The 15,202-nt window shown below is 35.7% G+C and overlaps 1 protein-coding gene across 1 annotated transcript in view; it reads left to right on the top strand.

Annotated features, from left to right (window-relative positions):
• LOC128485370 (bifunctional heparan sulfate N-deacetylase/N-sulfotransferase 3-like) overlaps positions 1-15,202 on the top strand; it is a 67,227-nt gene that overhangs the window by 27,689 nt on the left and 24,336 nt on the right. Inside the window, exons 3-6 of the mRNA XM_053461437.1 lie at positions 2,903-2,990; positions 3,856-4,010; positions 6,005-6,190; positions 11,864-11,992. Of these exons, the coding sequence (XP_053317412.1) occupies positions 2,903-2,990; positions 3,856-4,010; positions 6,005-6,190; positions 11,864-11,992 (558 nt within the window). The remainder of the gene's footprint in view (positions 1-2,902; positions 2,991-3,855; positions 4,011-6,004; positions 6,191-11,863; positions 11,993-15,202) is intronic.

Below are 15,202 nucleotides of genomic sequence, written 5' to 3'. Positions count from 1 at the left end.
GTCAGGGCAGTATTTTTCAGTTAAAATAAAATCACACCATTTGGTAGCTATATGCCAAGGTAATCTGTGTGTTCCCTTTGGAAATAATATACTCCAATAATAAACTCTAAATGACACATGCTGTTCTTTATGTAAAAGCAATTCTATTTATGTATTTATGAAATATGGAAAAAATATATAATATTTTTTTGCACAGGGATGCAAATTAAAAAAGTGACCTATAAGTCTATAATACGTGTATGAACCATTTGATCATAAATTGTTTTTCCTAGGAGGTTTTTTCCCACTAAAATATACAACATATTACAAAGCAATAAACATGACAGTATTGTTAAGTCATATAATTATGCCATTATTATACAAATACCATAGGCAACAATTGTTTAAATTGTATATATTCTAAGAGAAGGAAAGACCTTTGGCTATCCAGACCCTATCTCATCCCCATCTAAGCCGTCCTCTCTATTGTTCCATTTCCCCCTCAACCAGCCACAAGATTTTACAAGAACAGTGCACTGTTCTCCTTTGTACCAGTTTGGTACCCGCTAAATGAACATTAAGAAGCCAAAATGACGTCATCTATAGAAGAGCTAGCTCTAAACACAGTAACCCTTACTGTGAGCATACACAAAGCCTTAAATAAAAACTGGAGAGTTGCTCACTCAATCTGTATGCAAATCAGAAATGTATTAATTGATGTCTAGATCCCTCCTGTTAAACAACAGAAATTCAAAATACTGAAAGTGCACGCATGGATGTGTATAAGCATGGATGTGTATGTTTTTGTGTGAGCGTGGATGTGTTATCTGTGTGCCCAAATGACTTGTCTGTGTGCGTCAAACAGCATGTCCACTCCATCGTTGCGCCCAATCGGCCTGTCTGCACTCTCTTTTCTCTCAAATGACTTGTCAGTGCCCCCAAATGGCTTGTCTGTGCCATCTTAACTCTCAAATGGCTTGTTTTGCACCCAAACAGCTTATTTGCTTGATCTTTGCCACCAAAACACATGACTGGAAGAGAAATTCCTGTTGATGTGGAGGGAGGATCAACTGAGAGGGGAGGTCATCTGGGCACGGGGCCCGACCATTTGTTCTGTAAGGGGCTCCAAAACTTCTGATGGTGGCCCTGCCAAAGACAGACTAGTACATTGAGTAAGATAGCACAACTGATTTGCATATTAAGCGTTACCTTCAACCCAAAGCTAATGTATCCTTATATATAGGCAGGACCTTTAAATAACCTCAGGTGTTGCGTAAGTGACAATATCTCCGAAACTAGGAACCCTAATGGATTAATTATCAATTAATTATCAATTAAGTTATCAATCCATTCACGAATGCTAAACTGAATATTTTCCTTATTCCTTATTTTATGCTGCTATGAAGATTAAAATGGTGTCACATTATGTTGTGTTTAATATTAACCCATTCATTCAGCAACAGTGAGGATTGTCATGTTGCATATTTTTACATTTTGAAAACTATTGTAAATGGGTACACAACACATAAATGACAAATGTGTTTATACATCCCTCTGGCACTTTTTGAATATCTCAACATAGTTCCTAAGCCAGTTCATTGTACAGTGGTGTGTGTGTGCATTAACATAAGTAATTATTTACATCTGAACCAATTTTAAAAAGTTGGTCAAAAAGTTCTTCATGATCTAGGAAAATTGGGAAAACGGTGGACCACATGCATAGAACACATGCATCAGAATTTCAGAGTGTCAGAAATTGTAGTGGTGTTACAAAAAGACCTTTAAAAATATCCATGATAAGGAAATGCAAATCAAACTTATCATTGGTTAGGATAAATCTAAGGTTTGTATATAGAGGTTACATTAAAATGTGCAGCCCAGCAGACTGCGATGTAGGGTTTGTATTATGGTGTAGTCTGTAGATTTAGCACACGTCCACTCCAATAATGATTCTGATGTCCCCTTTGTTACTGACATTGCCAGATCTGCTGATGGTCCGGGTGACAATGTAGGTGTTTAACTCCAGGTCACAGTGGGCAGAAATCAGGAGATGAAGTGGCAAGTGTTAATCTTATGAGGGCAGCTCCATGGGCAGATTACATCAATAAAACCTGCAATTTCCCAACAAAGCAGATACACCTGCTGATCCTACTATCAACAGAGAGCACATCGGCAGGTAGCATTGACAGATTTTTATCTCAACTTAAGTAGATTACATTTTAACTCCAGCTGACAGTAAACCCAATATAAAAAGCTATATTGGCAAACCATCACTCTAGTTGAGTATTTTGTTGTTGTTGTTCTATTTACCATCTTAATACTACATTCCTAAAATGTATCTATAGCTATGTTTCTAAATGCTAGTAAATTAAATGTAATTTATTTCATATTATTTTTTCTTCATAATATATACTGGACCTCCATCCTTCCCTACTATCAAATATTTGCTCCAGTATTGACGCACTAAGAAACATACCAGCTACCAAATTGTTTTCATTGTCAGGCTACATTTCAGCATTTGTGGTTTTTTTTGCAGTTTTCTACCTTATCTTTTCATACCTTAAGGTTTTGTTGACAGGATCCCACAAACAATATTACCGTAATACTAATAAATTCACAATGAAGAACACAATACTGGTGCGTTCAATATATCACATATTTTATAGTGACTTTACAAAGATTGTTTGGTGTTTCAGCCTTTTTGGTGTTTTTGTACGTGTAAAGTGATGCATGAGGTGACTTTTTTCGGAGGGAATTAGTCTTCTTGCAAAATGGCAGCTAGATAGTTAGAAGCATAAATAGAAAGGATGATAAATGCTTATGAATGAATTTAGAATGATGGCATATTTCTGAAATAATATAACTGGTTTACAAACGTGAAGTTATTATGAACTTTCTGAAATGTTAATTTTCTATTTTTCAGGCTCTACTCGATACTCAGAAGTTGCTTAGAAATAAAGTTACTAATTTCACTTTTAATCTGGGATTTTCGGGAAAATTCTACCATACAGGTAAGAAACTAAATATATTTTGTGTTTTAAGAGGTTTATTTTGGTTATTTTATTGAATGTGATAAAATGATGCTTTCCTTTTGTTAAAGCAGTCTCATGTGGCCCCATCAATGATTAATGCATAAACTTTAATATGTATTATGTACCTATAGTGGCGGGGGGAGGGGGTAAACTCATTTGGGAGAAGTTTGCACCACTCTTGGTTGTTCACAGCCTAAATCAGATACCAGAAAAATAAAAGAGCTGGACAAAAATAGGAAACTATTAACCATGTCTTTGAAAGCACATGGGTCTTGTTGACATTTTTGCCTATGTTATATAACGTACACTCTCTAAAGGTCTCTATTTGCCCCTATAACACAGTATATTTACAGTGGCTTTTAATAAGAGTTATGAATCTTGATATGCCATCTTGCATGTGCTCACATTTTAATGAATAGATCACCCCATGAATGCCGTTGGTTATTGTGTCCAATCCTTGGATTGAAAAACATTGTTAAATTTTGTTTTGGTTTTGAAGTCTAAAAACTTTTACTAAAATAAATCCATGTGGCATTTTTCTATCACAACTTTCTTGCTACAAATACATAATGACCTATCATCTATGTCTTTTGTTGTACCATATCGAGTACAATGACACTTTTCATTGTCCTCATTGTGATCCAGATCACCTATAATGAAGATAAACAATTGTTATAGTATATAGGATACCTAGTGCAATCACGCCAAATGTAATACATTTACAAACCCTGTTGACTGGGCTAATGTGCCATGGCGAGGAAATGTTTCAAAATGTTGTTTCAATAAGCCTAATGCAATGCCCTTCTTGTCATGTTGATGTTTGGTTTTTGTGATGCTATACCAGGTACAGAGAAAGAAGATAAAGGAGACGACCTTCTGTTGGGATCAGTGGATGAGTTCTGGTGGTTTCCTCATATGTGGAGTCACATGCAGCCTCACCTTTTCCATAATGAGTCTTCACTGGTGGAACAAATGATACTCAACAAAAAATTTGCTCTGGTAAAAAAACAAAGGAAGAAAATTCATATAAATAACAACTAGATGAACTTCTTGTGACTCCATTATATTCTGTAGCTTCTACCTGCTTTTATGAATGACATACACAATTAGTACATAACAATAACAAGAATATTTGATACTGTCCTAACCTCAACGTGTGGGGGAAGGGATTTAGGGGTAATTATTTCTGAGGACTTAAAGGTAGGCAGACAATGCAGTAGAGCAGCAGGTAATGCTAGCAGAATGCTTGGTTGTATAGCGAGAGGTATTAGCAACAGAAAGAGGAAAGTGCTCATGCCGTTGTACAGATCACTGGTGAGACTTCACTTGGAGTATTGTGTACAGTACTGGAGACCGTATCTCCAGAAGGATATAGATATGTTGGAGAACGTTCAGAGAAAGGGCTACTAAAATGGTTCAGGGATTACAGGATAAAACTTACCAGGAAAGGTTAAAGTATCTTAACCTATATAGCCTGGAAAAAAGATGTGAAAGGGAGATTTGATAGAAACATTTAAATACATATAGGGAGCCAGCAGAAGTGGTAGATGTTAATACAGTGAAGCATGGGGTAGGCATAAGGCTACACTAGATATAAGATAAGATCAGGGACTAAGGAAAGTATTGAGAGGTTGGGCGGGCTAGATGGGCCAAATGGTTGTTATCTGCCATCATTTTCTATGTTTCTCTCTTTCTATGGTATATTCCACCCAATGAGACTTTACATATTATTAACCTAAAATTACTGAGTTGATAGCTTTTAAGAGTCTATCTACTCATGCAATAGTAAAATCACATCAGGAAAATCAAGTTTTAAAATGCATACCTCATTTCCTTTAAACATACTTAAAATGATTTTTTTTATTGTTAAGGAGACATCTGCTCAACCATGTGGCACAGAAAAATAGAACACTTGGAAGTAGATGTGTTTCAGTTTTTTAGCTTTTCAGCGAGTGATAAAAAAGTAGAATAAATGTTATGTTTTTGGGCAGCATACGTTAACAGCTCAATGAAGTAAAATATTAGAAAAGCAAACCGACAACCTATAAATCAGGTACCAGAAAAATAAAAGAGCTAGAAGAAATAAAACTGTAAATCGTATCGTTGAAAACTATATATTTATTATTTTTAAAAAAGATACAGCTATTCCCATCACTAAACCTGATGTTATAAAAAAAAACGTGTGCACAAAATAGATATTGCAGTGCTCCAGTTCACATAGTCTGCTTTCTCGGCTTTGCTGTTCTTCATATTTCCTTTGCCATGGTAGTACCAGAGGGGTAAGCAATATATTGGTAAATGTCTCTCAGCCCTTTGGCACACAAAGTGTAAATCTTTGTATCCACCTAAACCTACTCATTGCGAAGCTTAATGTTTTTCTTATACAGTAAATTTATTTACTAGCACCGTGCAAGTAGGGTGACCACAATTTATTTCTGCCATTCAGGGAAACACTAAAATATATTTTATATCATATATATATACACAATGATTCACATATACTACTATATGTTAACCCCTTAATGACAAAGTGCATTGTTTACAATGGGTTCAGGGACCACCCATTGTCCTTAAGGGGTTAATTATTAGAAAGCCTTGGAAACCATGTTGATTTCAGATTTAATAATATACATACAATCATTACAGATATGAGTAGATTCAGAGTGTTAACCCCTCTATTACCAGGCATGAGCAGATTCAGAGAATTAACTCCTATCAGGAGAGGCTTCTGAACTCACAGGCAATCAGGAGAGTTGAGAAGTCTCTGCTGATTGGGAGAGACCTCCTTCACTCAGACTTCTCATTCCGGGACAATGCCTTGTCCTGGATTGAGGCTGCCCGGGATCGGGACTTAAAGTCCCATTGCGGGACTGTCCCAGGCAATCCGGGACACGTGGTCACCCTATGTGTAAATGCTTGATGTGTGATTCCTATTTAACATAATAATGTGTTGTTTAAGTGACTAAAGGCTCAGTCACAAGCATGTCTTACAGGAGCACGGTATCCCCACTGACATGGGTTATGCAGTGGCACCACATCACTCGGGTGTCTACCCTGTGCATATGCAGCTTTATGAAGCTTGGAAGAAGATTTGGGGTATAAAAGTCACAAGCACTGAAGAATATCCTCACCTGAAACCGGCACGCTACAGACAGGGATTTATACACAAAAATATCATGGTAAGCTGTGAAAGCTTGCTTTTTAAAATGTTGTTTATAAATGTCAGATTTTGTCTTTGAACAAATTAAACATATATACTAGTGTTTACAGATCAAAATAAGAAATATCTTGTGTACTTTTTGTTATGATTCATCTTTATTGAAAAAGTTTTTGATTTTATAGACAGACAAGTATCATGATATACATCTTTCTATCTCATATTACATAATAAGTATTTTCCACAAACAATGAAATAAGTAAATAATCTAAAATCATGGATTCCAGAACATCCAACCTACGTACGCAGAACCACCAAGGAGGGAGGGGAGGATGGGGAAACATTCTATAAATTCCACATTAAGAATTTGAAATCAGGTTGACACCCTGTGGCCAGAGCAGGAATAGATACAAAAGATTAATATAACGGAACTTACAGCTAGTGATTGTTTAGCCATTCCATCCATTCTGATAAAAATACAGCCTTTCGTCTTCTCTTATATTCATCCAGCTAAGGCCTATCTCCATTTGGAATATAATTTGATTTTTCAATTCCTGCCAATCAAAATGGGAATTATTATTCCAATTTCTTGCAATAAGGAGTTCTGCTTCTACAAGAAAATGTATAACTATTATTGAAGAATTATTACTTAGTGTAGGTCAATTTAAGTGTAGTAACGCAAACTCTGGACTTATCGAGTTGTTGCCCATCTGGTTTAATTAAGTAAATACAATATTCCATCGATTTTTAACAATATCACATTCCAACCATATATGCAGATAATCTCCAGGCTTTGTGTTACAAAAGAAATATCTTATGTACTGCCCATTGGGAAAGGTTCCTTCACTTCTTGCCTCTTAGATGATCTCTCATCTGTTTTTAAGCTGCTGATTGTTGTTCATTGGTCCTGGTGGCATTTGTCAGGGTGGCTGGGAGGAAGTCAGATAATACTAGCACAAGTACATGCTTAAATATGCTTTTTCTTTAATGTTTGGCAAAAACAGAACACTATGTGTTAAACAAATACAGTATCTCTAGTCATACTGATCAGCAAACAAAAACCAGAAGCTATAGATAATGCTAAAAGGTGTGACCATTACAGTTCCAATTTAAGAAGGTAAAATTCACATTTTGTCTTATTATCAATACCTATTTTATAGAAAAAAGCATCAGCGAGATCCAAAAACAAAGCTGTAACAGTAATTCAAAAAGTAGTGAAATTTAATCGCACAAGGCAGTTATCATTTCCATTCACTGTATCCAGATTAAGCTGAATTTGTTTAAAATAACATAAAATAAGTCATACTGAAAGGGTTAATACAATTACAATTGTTAGTTGTACATTTATTATGCATCAAAATACTATAATGCATATTTGATATTATGCAGGGACAAGTACCTTTCTGGTTTAGCGATAAAGTAATGAAATGCTCCATATCAGGAACAAAGTAAGATTCTGATATGTAAACTTGTTGAGAAGGTTTAGGTTAAGCTCTAGCCAGGGGGATTTGCATATTCTCACTGCTGCCCTTCTTGGGCAGAGATCAAAGTACTATCAGCTCAGTGGTATTGTTTGCAATTACTAAAGCAATGGATTTTCAGACATTCCTGAAGAATGGCTTGAATTCTAATAAGTTAACTTAAAAAATATTCCTTTTTATAATTTCAGCCAAATGCATCTTTTGAAGGCATGCATTTATCGTAAGCTCCAAGATATAGGGCATCCAATTCAGAGAAAAAACGTTTTAAGACTTTCTATCTTTCAAATCCCTGGCTACCAGAACTTCATTGGAAATACTTTCATTTTCTGCAACTCCGGAGTTGTGGAGATGAGCTTATAATAAATTCATTATGTAATCTTTACAGGGGAATGTGTGCTATCTATACTACCGCTCCGTGTGTCTTTGAAATAAAAATGCTCTAGTATTTATTCATTAATATCAAAAGTGGAACGTTAACTTTTTTTTTTTTTTTGAAATAAAGTATTTCTAGGATAATAACATCCATGCTTCTTATGATGAAAGAAAACAGGTTTTATTGAAAATCTGAAAGTTTTTCTCATATCATAACAAAGAAGAGCCGTAAAAATTGAATGCTAGAAATCTTAAGGTTTAGATTCTCACAACAAAGTTTAGGATTAAACATTTTCAGCTTTATCAAATCTTTACACATGAACATCCATAATGGAAATGGGAGAATTCTTGATAAAGGACGCAAAAAAAAAACCTCAGTATTAACCTGCATGGATTTCCATGTTTGCAGAAATATTATTTTATTTTTCAATATATTTCACAAAAAAGGAGAAAATACAATAGCATTATCAAAAAGTAACTATTTTTACTAGTTTTATATTGATGTGTTTTTATTGAACAATGAAGATCTACTATGTAATAAGGTTATGTTTTTGTGTTAACTCTATGAGCTTGAGGTTGAAGTTTATCTTTTCTCTTGCATTTGTGCATGAATTGAATAGACTCATGGAGCTGAATGTATTAATTTTTTGCCTGAAATAACCACAACATTTTATGAAAGAAAGTTTCACACATTTTATTTTGAGATTCCAATGAAATTTCCCATGTATAGCTCAACCTGACAACAGTTGATGGAGCATTGTGAATGTGTAAAACTGCAGTCACGTGGAATATATTCTGTATTTCCGAGGAAAATACATTATGCAGTGTCCTTGCCGTCTCTTTCTAAATTTCTAAAAATAGATTTCCCTTACTTGAAAAGCAGGATCGTCTGTGAGGTCTTGTATGCTGTATAGTCTTCCAAATATAACAAAATTATTACTATTTTTATTATGTTTGCTTGTTCTTTCTATGTTCTAACTACTAACCAGGGTCATATAATGCTTCATTGAATTAGAAAATCCAACTCCATGGAGTAATTGGGAATTTTGATCTATATAGAATAATGGAGTGGAGCCACCAGTTGCCACAAAGTAGATGGATGATGCTTTGCCTTCTCCATTGACTATAGTGGAAGTATTTTTCACTCTCCACCCTCATGGCACACAAAGGTGCATTGGCTAGGCATACCATAGAGTTTTTCCTTATATTTAACCCTGCGAGAAACTCTGTGATGAGAATGAGACATGAATAGGTACCATACTTCCATCAGATGAAATTATTACTGTAGGTCACCTCCTCAGCCGTGGAAAGACTGTAGGAAGAGATGGACACTCACTGTCCCATTTTAATTAACAGGGGGTCCTTAGTACCTCTTTTTTTAGAGGTTTAACTTGTTTATTCATATTTCATGTTCACTCCAAAGTGAGTGTAAATAGGAGTTAGCAGTAGTGAATATGCAAGTAAGACATGTCCAATACATGCCCACTACCTTTTCTTTTTCATCAATAGGCCACAAAATTACACTTGAAATGTTTTTATAATTGTAAGTAAATAATAAATTAATCACTATAATGTAGCATTTTAAATGAAGAATTCAAAATGTGAATTCAATTATAATCTATAATTACATATTTTGGTTTATAGTAATCATTTGGCGAATGGCACAAAGTATGAAATACAGGAAATTCATGAAAAAATACAAAATGTGATTTAATAACCTGTTGCTTTATAAAAAAATAATGATCTGTGGACTACAAATGGAGAGGTTGAGGACTTCTACACAGATGCAAGCTCTTCTGAACTAGCTGTCTTTCTTTGATGTTAGTTATTTCATGTTCCAGATGTTAAATTACATCCCATTTTGTCCCTGATGCTTTTTTCTTTGTCCATTTTGTATCCAAAGTGAGTTGTTCTCTAGAAGTAAAACATGAAGCAGGCTAGAAATATATGATCTTTTTATTGAAGAAAGGAAACAGGGAAGACGAAAGGGCACAAGCTAAATAACACTTGCTTTCTGCCATTTTCATTCTGTTCTGTTTGTATCTATATCAGTGGTGTTTTTTTTCACATGGCAGTATACTTGGCACACAGGTAGATTGGCTATGGTATATGTAAAAGATAACAGAAATTGAAACAGGAGCTGGAAATGTAGTATTGAATGCCCACTGCTTGCACACACTGCTTGCCACTGTGTTGAGCTTAAGACATGCTGCCATGGCACATTTGGTCATTATATAGGTATTCAACTAAAAAAATATTTTAAATAGTACCATTTTATGTGAAAGAAAAAGAATTGTCTTTCATGTATTTTAGATATGATATGGGGAAAATGTTGTAACTATATATAGATATATATACATATATATATATATATATATATATATATATATATATATATATATATATATAGTCCTTCTGGGTAAGGACTAGAAGACATTGGTGTTGATAGATGTAGCCGTGCCAAGTGACAGCAACATCAGGAAGAAGCAGTATGAGAAGCCAGAGAAGCACTAGGGCCTGAAAGAAGAAATAGAGAAGATGTTGAGAGTGAAGGACAAAGTGGTCCCAGTGGTCATAGCACTGGGGGTTGTGACTCCTAAGCTGTTAGAGTGGCTACAACAGGTTCCAGGAATGACAGCAGAACACTGTCCAGAAGAGTGCAGAGTGCAGTGACTGTGCAGAACCCCCAAACCCCAATGCCTCTGGAAGGCGACCTGAAGTTTAGGAAGACACATACCACCCGTAGGGATGAGAAGGGAATTTTATAATTAGATAGACAGACAGATACTGTATAAAATGTATGATAGACAAAGCTAATTACTTCATATATTACCTGTGTTTGTTATTAATGTTCATATTATTTTGAATATAATATTATAAATAACAAGAAGTGGAACACAAACACAGGAAAATGCAGAAGAAAAAAATGCATGGACATGTCGAAGACTCTGATATGTGATATCTTCCAGTGTCTGGATTTGATGCTAAAACTACTTTGTGGTACGGTTGTATTTAGGAAGAAAAAAATAAACAGGACCTACAAAGGACTCTATCTGTGCTGAATTTAATAAAAGTGAGCAAACTGGGTATGCTATGTATGCTGCATGACTCCACAGGGGTTGTGTTATCAAGACAAACGTGACTGGTTGAGAAGAGTCGAGACAAGCGTTGATGTCACCAAATTGCTGGCCAGTTGTAATAGGTTATTTCTATGAAACTTGACAACTTGAACTCCACCCCGAGACAAAATGATAATAAAAGGGATTGGGACAGCACCAAAACCTGTTTATTCATAGTTACCAAAAACCTTCAAAAATGACATTCTTGCAAGGATAGGGGCAATGCAGAGAAAGGCATTAAAGTTTTAGTTACAGAATTCCAGGTTTCTGTCATTTTTCACTATTGAAAGCATTATACTTGATAAGAGCTTTATGAATCAATAATGGAAGGCCCCTACCTTCATTTCCCTCTAGTTCTTAGAACATTTCAAATCTCTTTATAGCCATTTAAATATATTTAATCATACAGAATTTAGAGCTATTATTTCTGGACATGGTAGCTTAGCTATTATAAAAATACTAAAACCATACAAATCTAATTACATTAAATTAGAGGGATTACTTTAGAACCTATCATAATTTAAATGCATTTCAAAATTGCTTTACTGCTGAATTTTTTTAGAACCATGAAGATTGACATTACCCATGCAGAAGTTCTTGGTCAATGTTTGGTAGATAGAGATAAAATACTGCACACATGTATTGCTCTGATCTTTTGCTCTGAAATATTGATAGATATTTATAAATGGATAGCTTGTAGATAAACTGCTATTTTTCAATTAGGTTCTTCCTCGGCAAACATGTGGTCTTTTCACTCACACTATTTTCTACAAGGAGTATCCTGGTGGTCCTTCTGAACTTGACCGAAGTATTCAAGGAGGGGAGCTTTTCTTTACTCTTGTTCTCAATCCAGTAAGTACCCTAACAAAACTTTACATTTATGACATAATAAATACTTAGCAAGTATAATTGTAGAAAGCTACAAAGATAAAGCTGCTGTAATATTATTTGCACAAATGCTTTTAGTAACGTGGTTTTTCCATGTAAACTAATCAACCCATTACTCCTCCTTTGTTGCTCTAGTCTAAGATAAGATTCCTACACCATTTATTTCCAACTACTTACAAAATTCTAAATTTGGTCCGGTACAATGAAAATGAATTAAAAAGATGACATTTTGGGAATTGCAACTTAAATTACATTTTGTGAATGTAACATTTTATTTCCTAATTTTGTTTGATTCTGCTGGTTAATTGTGTCAGATTTGATGCCTGCTCCCGCATATTTTATTTGTATCAGAATAGATAAATGTAACTTAATTTCCTCCAGAAATGTTCTGTGCAAAGCTCGGTGGTGGGGTACTGGAAATTGCAGAGTAGCTAAGCTACTGTGGCAGATGTTTAGCGACTTGTAGAAAAAACCCTCAGACAGGGCTTGTGTACAGAGGTTGAGTCACCGCTGTGTAGTGTTGTGTTCAAGGGGAAAGACCTGCTTGATGGGATGCTGGATAGTGTTGTGTTTGCCAGTGATGGGCTTATGACTAGTATCATGTACAAATAGGTTGATGGATATGGGTATTGCATGCAGGGGGTGAGGGGCTACCTTTTAGTGTATGGGGGGAAGCATATAGGGGTAGAAAGCTGTCAGAGAAAGACAGTAACACACATTTTTTAATGAAAAAAGTGCATACCATTTTAATGACAGAGGCTCAATTTAATAAAACTAAAATGTTAGCTACAACAAAGTTGCTGTCACGTGCACAGTGGAGTGTACAGTTGTCACGATTCAAGCAATGAAATTAAGGAGGAGACTTGATGCAGGGGATATGTTGGACTGTATATGTATATGCATAAAAAATAACTGGTAGTTATTAGCTGCAATACACCAGGGCTGGATAGGATAGTATTGGCCGGACTAGTAAGTGCAAAACAGGCCAGGCAGGTAGAACAAACTGGAAGCTCACAGACAGGGCTGGAGCTGGAGAGTCCACAGAAGAAGGCGTGAGGCAGGATAGCACTCAGATAATGCGCTGGGCACACGGCAGGATAGCCGTTGGAGAGGGCCCTGGAAACACTACAGGATAGTACTTGGACAGAGTGCTGAGCACAAGGCAGGATAGCCGTTGGACAAGGTGATGTAGCAGAAGGTAATTTGCCGAAGAGCTGTAGGGCAATACAGTGAAGCAATGTGGAGGTTCCTTGCTAATTTGAGTCTGCATGTCTGCAAATGGAGTTGGGAATTTGGTCAAAATAATGGTCTTCTCAATGCTGAGAGGTACAGGCAGATACATATCCATCATGCAATACCATCAGCGAGGCATCTGATTGGACCTAAATATTTTCTGCCGAATGACAGTGACCCCAAACCTACTGCCGATGTCATTCAAACTATCTTCAGCTTAAAGAAGAACAAGGAGTTCTAGAAGTGATGGTAAGCCACACAGAGCCCCAATCTCAACATCAAAAAGAGAGAAAAGTAATTGAGGCTGCCTAAGTCAACAGAAGAACGGTTCATTCTTCAAGATGTTTGGAACAACCTACCTGTCGAGTCACTTAAATGTGTACAAGTGTACCTTGAAGAATCGATGCTGTTTTGAAGGCAAAGGGCAGTCACAACAAATTCTGATTTGATTTAGATTTTTCTTCTGTTCACTCACTTTGCATTTTGATAAAAATAAACTATTGACATGTCTATTTTTGAAAGCATTCTTACTCTATAGCATTTTTCACACCTGCCTAAAACTTTTGCACAGTATTGTTTATGTATATATGAATATGCATTCTTACTTTAGTGAATTAACTGACCAGTGCTTAGGCATCCTTTACAACCTCCGGAGAGATCCAGATAAGACATAAAAAAGAATAAAGACATCTCTGATGATTTACTAAAGATTGTGCAAATGTGACTTAGCAGATGATGCAAGTTAATGATGCAAACTAGGGCATGCTTTAAATAGAAAGGACAAATATTAATAAAAACAAAAGTGGCAAGGGATGTAAAATCCCAGTAGTGTTAACGTATTAGCTGGATTTTACTCTGTTTCATTACAAATTAAAAATAACCCTAGGCATACATAGAAAACAAGAATCTGTGCATCTCAGTCATATAGTGGAAAGTAAATTACATACAACACCAGTATTTTCACTGACACTAACACATACCACAAATCAAATCTGTTAATCTAAAATGGCCATAAAAGGTGATTTATGGGATTTCATCAAGGTCTCTCTTAGTCTCATGAATCTTGATTACCTTTGCTCATAACATCCACCAACCCGTAAAATCTAAGAAAAAAAAAAAAAAAAGCTGGATGCATTGCAATCAACTGGGGATGTAATTGGAACATAGCACACAAATTACAGAAGACAATATGTCTATATTATGGAACCCAGTAACCAGAAACACAAAGCTCTGGAATCCTGAAGCATATATTTTATTGTTTTTTTTAATGATATTAAGTACATTCTCACCTTATGCTAATGTTAACAGATTTTAATCAGCCCTCATAACTATTATTATATTGATAAAATATTAATATTATTATTATTTTTTGTAGAGTGAGTACACCATGGTGTGCCTGGAGCAGGAGGCTATAGTTCTTATAAAATCAAAAAGAACATTAATAGACAGTTAATTCTGATATTTAACAAAGCAAAACTAAAAAAGTATACCAACATAAACACACACCTATGGGTAGAGCATTATAGCACTGTAAAAGGAAACAGGGCAGCCATCAGAAATCTTGGGGTCCAGTACAGGCTTAATGACTGGGCCTCCATACCCCTCCCATCAGCCTGCCCATGCCCATCCCATTGTCCCACCCATTGCTCCACCCACCACTCCGTCTCATAATATTGCTCACATAAGCACACCTTATGAAAACCGGGGTGAGCCTAGGGCTAGTGGCATCTGGGAGCAGTATTTCTTCAGGGCCCAATTATGACATACATATATGCCAACTTGCAAACTCTCTCTCACACCGTACACTTACATACACATTCTTTATCCTGCTCCTCTTCTTCCTCCCCCAGGCACTACTAACCCTATGCTCACTCTTGACAACACCATATGCTGCTAGACAAACTCATAATAACATTGTACAATGATAACCACACACATACA

Source organism: Spea bombifrons, chromosome 1, assembly GCF_027358695.1.
Source record: "Spea bombifrons isolate aSpeBom1 chromosome 1, aSpeBom1.2.pri, whole genome shotgun sequence".
Lineage (NCBI taxonomy): Eukaryota > Metazoa > Chordata > Amphibia > Anura > Pelobatidae > Spea > Spea bombifrons.
Note: the sequence above shows the minus strand (reverse complement) of the source record. Positions and strands in the feature narration are given on the sequence as shown.